This window comes from Hippoglossus stenolepis, chromosome 4 (assembly GCF_022539355.2).
Source record: "Hippoglossus stenolepis isolate QCI-W04-F060 chromosome 4, HSTE1.2, whole genome shotgun sequence".
Lineage (NCBI taxonomy): Eukaryota > Metazoa > Chordata > Actinopteri > Pleuronectiformes > Pleuronectidae > Hippoglossus > Hippoglossus stenolepis.
Window position 1 is genome coordinate 26,719,337 of NC_061486.1, and position 10,860 is coordinate 26,730,196.

The following is a 10,860-nucleotide window of genomic DNA, read 5'->3' on the forward strand; positions in this document are numbered from 1 at the left end:
ATGAAAGATAAAATATGGTACAAGACTCTTCCTTCCGCTTATATCCAGTCATGGTATCAACACTGCGCAAATTAAGCACAAGACACTGCGCTATTTTGAGGAAACATGACCAAGAAATCCAAATGAGACAGTATTGATATGAGAGTAAACCCACGCCGAATTCAACAGCATTTCTTGAAGATGTAAGGAAAAGTTTTAAGTTGTTGTTGTATGTCGTTTTATTTTTTTCTGATTCACAAACAACATTAATCGCATGGTTTTCTAATGTAACGGTTTCAAAAAGAGTGAAACCACAGATGAAACCATATGGTTAAGAATAAACATATTATTGGTCATGTTTTAATTCCTTCAGCATTGAATAAAACCTGTTGAAGACATTTATGGCCCTAATGTCCTTAGCTCCACAAGTCAGCCGCGCCATCACCAAATATTACAGCCCAATAAAATCGATTAACCGTGAAGATCGTTTTATGACTCGGAGACAAACGCGCTGCACTTCAATCAGGGCTTAATGAGAAGCAGACACGATGCTCTGCATTCTGTTTTTTATTTAGATCATCGCTCCTCTGTCCGAGGGGGAGCGCAATAATCCGATAAGAAACTCTGCTGGCATCAGGGGATACATGCAGCAAGATACTTTTTACAGGTCCACATGTGACATCACTGAAAGAACAGTATCAGTTGGCTCTCACGCAGATCTCGCTAGTGAGCGCGGTTATGACACAGAGAAAGGGAGGGTGCGCGTATGTGTACCAGACGTACCAGTATCATCCATAATGGCGCATCTGGATGGATACACACCGTGCGTATTTCACTCTCCATCTCCGCGCTGTGTATTTGCTCATGTCTGTCAGACGCCGCGGCTTGCAGGTCATAAATGAGGACTGTTTAATAGTACCCCCACACACACACACATACATACCCCCTCCCCGAATGTGTCTGTCTGACTACACACACACTCACACGGGGAACCGCATCCTGTTTGCTCCATGCTCGGGCGGGGAGGTGTGAATATTCAGCCTGAGAAGCTATGATGGCCCGGCAGATGTGCCTTTGTGCGCGCCCGCAAACACACACACACACACACACACACACACACACACACACACACACACACACCACCTGTTCCTCATCACGTGGAAGCTCGAGCCGCTCTAACAAGCATGCCATGTTTTACCCGCTTCACAATGAGTCCTACATGTGACGACTTAAAAATCCAAAAGGGATGAAAACACCAGTCAGCTGATTTCGAGCAGTTACGCATGGAAGTCTCTGCGCCTTCCTACAGGGCCGCGTCACATCCTGGTTCACAGAGAACCTCTCATGTGGCTCATAGGACAGATTCCGTTCAGAGCTTCTGTGACCTCTCCTATCTCGGTCTATATATTAACGTGCTATAAATGCACCACTTAGTCTTATTTCTGACTCATGTGTAGATTTGCCTCGATACAAACTCAGGCTGTAATTGTGCATTTCCTGTCGCATTCCGTTCCAAAACGCACGCGTCCAATTCCAGGTTCGGGTCTTTTTTTTTTCTATCACATGCAGACATCTAAAGGAGGCGGCTCATTAGAGGAGCTGGAAAAATGATCAGATCAAGAGAAGTGAAGTGAAGTGCCCCCCCACCACCACCACAGGAGCTGCAGTCTTTATGTAACTGTGCATATCAGTAAAACGCAGGATGTACCTCAGAGGACGCTTCAATGGCAAATGACGGAGCAACAAAACAAGGAGCGCACGGTGGAGGCAGCAGCCAGTGTTATGCTGATGCTGATAATGATGGTAATAAGAGGGGGTCCGCTCAGTTGTAAAGCTAATTCGATGCTGCTGGCGGCAGCGGAAAGGGACGAGTGGGCCTTTTCCTCAGCCTGCATGCAAATGCCTGGGAGAAGTCGTGCGGAGTTGTATGTTTATTCATTCACACGGCATCGATTGGCAGACACGGTCGAAACTGGCGAGAGAAAAGCGAGCAGGGGATGAAGCTCCTCTTTCTGTGTCTTCATTACACCCACGATGGAGAGTGCGTGACAATAACGACCGCAGACAATTAGCGAGCAGGAGTCATCTCCAAATGTACTGGGCAGGACTGCGGTGGTTTATTTTGACACCTCGAGGTGAAGAGACCTGAGGTTACAGGGTGAAATCTGACTGGCCCCAATGTGCATGTGATGTCCACACTTTGACTTGTAGTTAAAGGGTTTCACACAATTACAGCTCGAATCATTACATCTTGTGAGACAGTGTCCCAAGAGTGACAAGACGATGATGGCAAGATGGAAAGGAATAAAATAAGAATAATAGTAGTAGGAGAGGAAAGTCCTCAAGTAGGGTGAACACACAACATTGCGCAAAATTGAATTGAATTAATTTAATATTATTTTGGTAAGTATTTAATATAGGAAAGGTTCATTATTAAGTTTCTCCTTTACATTTGTAGCAAATATAAAGTGATATTTGTCTCACTTGAAATGAAACTTGTGAGCGTGTCAAGTCAAGAACATGATTTTATCCTTGTTTTGATCATATTGACGATGAGGTCACTTTGAGATATAGAAATAGACGATGCAAATAAATCACAGGGTATACAGTCTCTTCTCAGCATCATTTGTCACCAATGAGCAGTTTGGTTTAGGTGGAGCAACATGTGTTTGATAATTTATCATAACTTCAGTCTTATAAATGTCCTTAATTACCATGGAGGTGTCGCAGAGCTGGAAGAATATTGGGATCTATTAACAATCACAAGCAAAAGAACTGCACATTTTTAAAAATAAGGACAAAAAGTATTATCAGGAAAATGTATTACAAGAATCCAATGATGTAGTAAAATTAGATTTAGCAACACACTAATTCATTACAGTAGTAGAAAGAAAATCAAAGTAAAGTTACACAATTACAAACATTTTATGAGCCAACTGTTCTCTACTATCATTCTCTTCTACAGCAGTGGCTCCTGCCTGTGTATACGGCTGTTTTCTGTTATATTATGGCATTACATAACATTGTTCAATGGCTTTTGTTAGTTTAGCTGTTGGAATGTATTGTATTGTATTTTACAAACTGCTCACAAGTTTATTCGGTTTTCTGTAGGTAAGTAATATATCTGAAATGTGAAGAAGAATTATTCAATAGCGCAAACTACCTCACATTGAGCTGAAGTACACTGCTTGGGTAAATGTATGTCATCATTTTGTTAGTAGGCCTTCAGTGAATAGTGAAGTAAAAGTGTTAAAGTAAGTCAAGTTTATTTGTATGGAACAATTCAACAACAAGGCCAATCAAAGTGCTATTCATAGGCTATAACAAGCATAAAGACAAGAGCAAAATCACAAGACAACATACGGATGTGAAAGTGTAAAGTCAAAATTATAATTGAACATATTAAACAGTAGAATAGAAAGAATGCACAACAGTGAAATACATTAATAAATATCCTGAATTCAACAAATGAAAATGGAGCGACTGTCCTTAGTTACATTGAGTCAGAATCCATGTTTGGCCTTTGTACGCACACATGGCCCAACGGGCCTCCAGTCTCATCCATCCTCCCTGTCACACTCCGCCCTTTGAAATCTGCATCATGTCGCTCTCATTTTTCTGTTTACAAGAGTCGGATTACTTCAACACACTCTGTACGTGAGAGAGAGAGAAAGAGAAAGAAAGAATGAAAGAGAGAAAGAAAGAGCTGCTCCAAAACAGTCAAGGCACACACATTTTTTAACCCTCGTGGTAAATACGCTGTCCGTTAAACATCAACACACTGTCATCCTGATGTGCTTCTCTGTCGTTTTCTCACACGACTCATCAGCAATATTCTTCACTCTTTTCGTGAATGTAAAATCCGTCACTGCTGCTCTTCCTCAGAGGATCTGCACAGAAACTTCTGATTGATTCTGATGGATCTTTTTCTCCTTCACAGTCACATTTGAGGTTTGGGTGGTCTGACTAAATTCTCTTGAGACTGCACCTTCCAAAGAAGCAAACCCTGGCACTGACAGAAAAGCAGAGGGCGACTCCTTCAATGGCCTCTACAATTCTTATTCATAAGTGGCCACAGGCTGAATGAATATGAACATCGAGCGATGCCAAGTATAAATAGTCCTCGGCACCAGTGGTTCTACAAATGGGACTTGGAGCCCAGAGGATTGAGGAGAAAATGAGGAAAAGTTTATACTTTCACCATCCTCTTTGCCAGAATTGCTGGAATTGAATGTGTGCCCAACGTCCCAACATGCAAAAACCAGGGCTGAGTGGAGCGAAAAGCCAATGACGGAGAGACACAAGAGAAGGTCTAAGTCGCCAAGGAAAAGCTTAGCAAATCAAGATATTAAAACGCTTTAATTCCCCATAATGAACTTTCCACTTTCATTATTTCATATGCCAAGAAATCTAATGTTTATTCATTAGTACGCTGTGACGTCAAAACCTCTGCAGCTTCTACCTTAAAACAAATCCTCAGATAGTGTAGCCTGAGCCACTTGATCTATTCGGGGATTCATGAGAGCCGTTAAGAATCTCTTTCTCTGCCCATCTCTTCTTCTTCCTTTTTATCTTACCACTTCATCACCTGCTGTCTTTAATTCATGCGTGCTGTTTTCTCTCTCTCCCTCTCTGTTCTCCTGCTCTCTGTTGTTCTTTTGAAGTCTCGGGGAGTCCTGTGGTTTTCAAAAGGTCAGAAAAGGACAGGCCTACTGTCCTAGCGAAGGGAGGCCGCGGGATGAACGTATGTTACCACCTGTTCTTGCTGCTCTGTGTCAACACCGCCGGTGTCACTGTACTCGCACCTCGCCATCTCCCCCCCTGCCGCTCGTACATTGTTCCCTCACACACACACCGAAATGGATGAGTGAGAGAGCAAATGCACACGCACTTATGGGAGTGCTTAGGCCCACATACACACACAGGAACGTGCACATTACTACTGTAGGACCCCCTACCGTCCGACAACCGGCACACAGAGACAAATCAGGGCGTCCCGCTGCTAAAAGCCCACTGTTTCCTCACACTTCACATTATAGAGGACTGTTTCTGGCCCAAGCCCAAACCAGCGGGGGTTGTGTGGTTGAGAGAAAAGCCTGTGTCCTGGGGAGAGAGTCAATTGCAGGTCCGGGGTCACACAGAGAGTGGAGAGAGGCAACCAGCAGTCCCTCAAGATGAAAAATTAGCCTTTCAATTGACATGTAGAGATCAAACCCCTCTGAGGAGTGGTGGTGGAGTTTTTTATGCTCCCATCGAAGAGGAAGTTTCAGGAGCGTTTCTCATTCAGCTCCAGTGCCCAGAGGGAAGCAACCCAGGATTCTCCAGATCTGGAAGGGAAGCCAAGGACGATCCAAAGCTGGACACCACGCCCGAGTCTGAGTCCGACACGGCCAGCTCCTCAAACTTCTGTATCACTTTCCTCACTGACCAGAAAGGAGTCTCCCTGCACCACTGGCCTCTACTGGCAACGCCTGGCCCCTTGTAGGTTGAATCCTTACTGAGGAAGACATGGGGTGGAGGAGGCACACCGCAGCGCAGCCTCAGGCGGCCCTGGCCCAGGCCCAGAGCCGGGAGCACCCCAGCGGTGCCAAAGCGGGTAGGAAGTGTGGCTAGGTGCTCGTGGGTCAGAGGGTTGTGGAAGCTCAGGGCCCCCCCTCCAATGTTAAGGAAGATCCCCAGGCTTTTGATCTGGGGTGGGACAGTGTAGAGCGGCTCCCAGCTCCCATCATACACTGCCCAAAAAGACAGGCCCTGCCTTTCCAGCCACCAGCCACTGCAACCATCCAATGAGATCACACCTGAGAGATAGAGAACTGAAGCTTTTTATACACTGTGCACAAAAGCAGCTGTTACAAATCAGATTTTTATTCTATATGTTTATATCAAATGTAATAAGACCCTTTTACATTTTATTTAGCACTATCATCAGGTCCAAACTTACTGTAACATTATGCAATCCTCTTATGACCAAATATCTGTAAAACCAATGAAATCCCCATCACCCTCAGCTGTAATCTACATTGTGTTTCGTGCTAATTAGCAAATATTAGCATGTAATGCAGATGGAAAACATTGTACCAGCTAAACATCAGCATATAGTGTTGTCACCATGAGCATGTTAGCATTCAGCTAAGCACCTCTGTGTAGAATCACACAGCTGCAATCGTGCCCATAGACTCTGACTGTTGTTCTTTAATAAATGTTAGAGGATGTTTAGAGACCCAAGGTTTGTAAGAGCATCATATTCACTGTTCATAGTAGGTGATATTGTGTTTCTCCACATGGCGGCACTAGGAGCTCACACACATTATTGACGATGATGTGGATTTTCAGATTGTGCCACAGTTGGAGCATGAGTATGATGATGTTGCTCAGACAATAAAGTTTGGTAATTAAACAGAGAACCACTGCACACACACATCCTGTAAAGACCACATCACTGTGACTGTGACCAACTGATGACGGACCTGTGTGATTGAACTGCTCAGTACCTCGTGGCTGTAGCCTGAGCAACAGTGCAGTGTTGTTGTAACATAAAACATAGAGGCTATCTTGAAACATATCGGTAAGTTTTGAAAAAGTAAACACATTTTGGTATGTATAATAAGTGCTGTATCTTTTTTTGATGTGCATTACTATTATCTAATAATAATAATAAATAATAATAATGAATAATTATTTAATTTATTCTGTCTTCTTTGAATTAACAGCTCGATCAGTGCCACATTTTTTATTTGTGTTTAAATGCCTGAGGTTTGGTTCAATTGCAAATCAACTAATAAGAACTATTTCTTAAATATGAATATGTTGATGCCTGATATCTCCAAATATTTTCCTATTATATTCACATTATTAATGAAAGTTAAAAAGAAATCTGGGATCCACACAAAAATTGAACAAGTTCTCTTTTGGGTGCCCCACCCTTCCAAAATTTGGAAATCGGTGGAGTAATTTTTGCAAAATTCAGCTAACTAACAAAGAAAAAAAAATTTCAGATGAAGACATAACCTCCTTGACAGAGGTAAAGATACTGTAGCTCTTTGTGCATGAGACGTGAAGTGGAGCTTCTTTATAACTGAAAGGATTGAAAACTTATTTCTAGTCATGTCACACTAATGGATACAAAGTCAAACACAAGGCGCAGATATTTTGGGAAAAACTGATGCAGTAGTTTTACTGAACACCAAGAATGGAAATAGCTTTTTTGCCTAACCTGTGATCAGAGGTCTAACCAGAGTTCTAACCAGTTGTTGGCAATGTGACCTGAGTTGTATGATGACGTGTGTGTGTTTACAAGTGTGTGTCTTCATGTGAGTCTGGGCCTTGCTGACTAATGTTTTCTAAGGGTTTCTGGAAGCAATAAGCAGCACTGGCATCAAACCAACAAACACAAAGTGAAGTGAGCGCTCACCAATCCTGTACATGGAGCTGTTACACACATCCACCTCCCAGTAATACTGTCCCCGGGCAATGACTACATCCGCGCACACCTGCGGCAGGACCAATGGGACCATGGGGTCAGAGGTCATCTTTGGCCCTCTGACCTTGTTGTCTGGAGGTGGGGTAGCAGGGCCTCGGTAGGTGGCAGTGAGCGAGCCGTTAGAAAGAAGGAGGGATGGAGGGACGCTGGAGGGATCCAGAGCAAAACACAGTCCTGAAGTAGAGCAGAGGTGAATGTTTTATTAACTAAAAATAGAATTCATTTTCTGTACACATAAACGTACATTAAATGTTTATTAAATTAAATGGGATTAACAGCATCAAATCTTTACCAAATACTGACTGCTCCATCTCCTCCTCTCGCAGGTCTACATCGCCATCCACTGGTGGTATTCGGGAACTGGCAGCATTAGAGCCTGGTTCAAATAGGGAGAGTGAACACAATAGGTTGACCTGTTGACAGTGAGGATAACATGGTTTGTTTCTAGAAACTGACTGAAGCCAACAGTACATCAGGCCACTCACCATGTAAACAGCTGTGTGCTGAATCCCTGCAGTGTGTGTGACCCTGTAAATACAGTGACAGCGATGGCATGAAATGAAATCTAGAACCAATCGGTTTCACATAGCATGACAATCTGTTTCATGACGTGAAAATCAACCAGGCTCCATATATATTTGTTCAGTGACTCTTACATGCAATGCCTCACTGTATCGGTGAAATCAAATACACAAAAGTTTTTATACATACTATTTATCTTTGTTTCCAGTGGTGATGATTATAACTAGCATTTTAAAGACTAACAGCCAGCCTGGGTCTTACTAAAGGTAACAAAACTCACCTAACAGCACCTTATAAGTTCCCTACTGAACTCACAACATCTCCTTTGTAATATAATAAACCCAAACTGTAAGGACAACAAACTGAGAATATAGATAAAATTAGACATACTGTGTAAACTAACCACTATAAAGGTGGTGGTGGATTTAGTGTCCCTATAGAGCCATGTTGGTAAGTCCCCTTGTTCCCAGTGGTATTGATTTTCTCATCTCACTCTCAAGATCTTCCCTTAGATTGTATGTAAACAGTCTATGATCTTTCCTAACAAATGAGGTCAAATTAAAGGTAAATACAAAATTTGACACCAATTTCTAGTATTTACCAACTCTGTCCATTTAAATTTGACAAATTTAAGGTCAACTAGAGTGGGACTCAGTAGAGCCCCAATAACCTCCTTATCATGCAACATTTAATTGACATTAAACATTAACATTAAAGATATGGATTTTTATTTGAATCTCCACCAAATTGCACACACTCATATCAGTCCCCTAAACAAGCATGATCTTTTTGATCAGGTTCCATACGTTTTTCTCTGAGAAATCAAGGAAAACATTGAAAGACGGCCTATCTCACAATGTTAAAGAAAGTGAAAAAAAAAAAATCATGGATCTGACCCCTGACCCAGATCTACACCAAAATTGAATGGGTTCTTTCCTGATCTACCACATCCTTCCACCAGGTTCTGCGATAATCTGTCTAGTAGTTTTTGCTCAATCCTGCTAACTAACAGACAGAGAAACAAATAAACACAGCAGATGAAAATATAAACCGCCTCAATGGAGGTAATAAATGTTATTTAGAAAATAAATAGATAAATAAACGAGAGCTTTATTATTTCTTATGACAAGGTGTCAATAAGTAACATCTCGTGACTCAAAATAAGTAAAACCACTTGGAGACTTTCCAGATGATGTGGGGCTTGTTGGGCGACTTAAAGTCATTAACTCAATGTTTCTAAAATCTGGGTTGTGATTAGGCACATATTATATATACTGTATTTAATTTACATTTATACATCCCTAGGGAAGTTGTGACATGTGGACATTTTCAAATTGTATACATTTGAATCTACACTTTAGAAAATATTATATATTAAATATTTTATATTTAACTTCATATGCTTCTTTAATTCCACTGGTATGTTTATTCTAATAAGCTTTTTAGCACAATCTTATGATTATGCCACCCAGCTTTTCACTGTGTTTGCATAATAATCTTTAAATGCTGAATCTTGAAGTTTGGATTCCTCACCTGCACATGCTGAAGGTGATCTTCAGATGCTCCCTCCATGTTACCCGTCTCCCTGCCGACACGTGCAGGACTCAGCCAAGGATGTTTTGGTAAACAGGAAGTGGCAGAGGACCAGGTCCCGCATGGCAGCTCCACAGGATGTCGGCAGCTGGGGCACAGCACAGAGCAGACAGAGAGGCCGACACGGCGGTGGAGAGACTGACCTGAGCTTGTTCTCTCTCCAGCAGCTACGCACTGACCACACATGGTGTGAGAGCATGGCAGGATCAGTGCCACGTCATATTCTTGGTTACAAGCTGGACACCGGGAGACTGACTGAAAAGAGTCTTCCTCCCCATCAGCCTTTGCCACATCCAGCTCCCTGCACATTATTTGGGGACACGATATCCTCACTGCCATTTAAATAACTTTGGTACTCGCCTTTGCTCCTTTCATTTCCTTCACTGTTAACACGGTCAAGTACTCTAACAAGGAAAGGAAATCTCTTTGCTTACATGCCTCATTAGATACCATCCAATTAAGGGAAAGTCCAAACAAGATGAGGAAATTCCGATCCCAGGGTGGACATAAAACCTAACGGTGTATATCCATCAGTAAGCAAGGCCTCAGTCATTGTCCTCGCTTCAACAACAATCCATTCTCCAAGAAAAGAAACGCAGGAGCCACATCTTATAGTGAGGATCCTTTGGTTAGTAATATCACATGGATGTTCTTGTGGGTAGAGACATCCCACACTGTTAAAAACGACAAAGCTCAGTGTTTTCTGACAAACCAAAAGCAGACCGCAGGATGCACACAACACTGTTGAACAGATATGAGGAGATCCTTCTGTTCTACCGTCCCCTCTGTCCGTCTGTTGTTTGTGAAGCAGGAGGCACGGCCTGAGCTCAGATAAAAGAGAGACAGAGTGGTAGAGAGAGGTAGAGAGGGGCTTGAGAGAGAGAAGAGCCCAGCCTTTCACTAAGTAGTCATTGCTGGGGGTTACCATGGTAATGGCTCTTCCCGTATAGGGACGCACAACTGCAAGATAATGTGCTGCAAGGAACACTTGTGCACACACACACACATCTATGAGTACTCATTCCTGTCATGAGCACGAGCTACACCACTTAGACACAACACACACACACACACACACACACACACACACACACACACACACACACACACACACACACACACACACACACACACACACACACACACACACACACACCATCTATATGAACTCATTACTGTCATGAGCACGGGCTACACCACTTAGACACAACACACAAACACACACACACACACACACACACACACACACACACACACGCACACACACACACACACACACACACACA

General features: G+C 42.7%; 1 protein-coding gene across 1 annotated transcript; it reads right to left on the minus strand.

Annotated features, from left to right (window-relative positions):
• Positions 1–3,228: 3,228 nt before the first annotated feature.
• On the minus strand, positions 3,229–10,399 carry LOC118105796. Its single transcript, XM_035153646.2, has 5 exons — positions 9,515–10,399; positions 7,945–7,987; positions 7,752–7,835; positions 7,391–7,633; positions 3,229–5,777 (listed from the first exon to the last, which is right to left on the minus strand). The coding sequence occupies exons 1-5, from the start codon at positions 9,911–9,913 to the stop codon at positions 5,263–5,265; spliced, it is 1,284 nt and encodes a 427-aa protein (XP_035009537.2). The 5' UTR covers positions 9,914–10,399; the 3' UTR covers positions 3,229–5,262.
• Positions 10,400–10,860: the final 461 nt, after the last annotated feature.

Bases quoted from the DNA above. Each gene is read 5' to 3' on its own strand.
- LOC118105796 (XM_035153646.2), bottom strand. From the start codon at position 9,913: ATGGCAGTGAGGATATCGTGTCCCCAAATAATGTGCAGGGAGCTGGAT. The intron at 7,634-7,751 runs GTAAAGATTTGA...GCTCTACTTCAG, and splicing joins GATGGAGCAGTCAGTATTTG to GACTGTGTTTTGCTCTGGAT. The intron at 5,778-7,390 runs GTGAGCGCTCAC...TCTATCTCTCAG, and splicing joins CAGCTCCATGTACAGGATTG to GTGTGATCTCATTGGATGGT.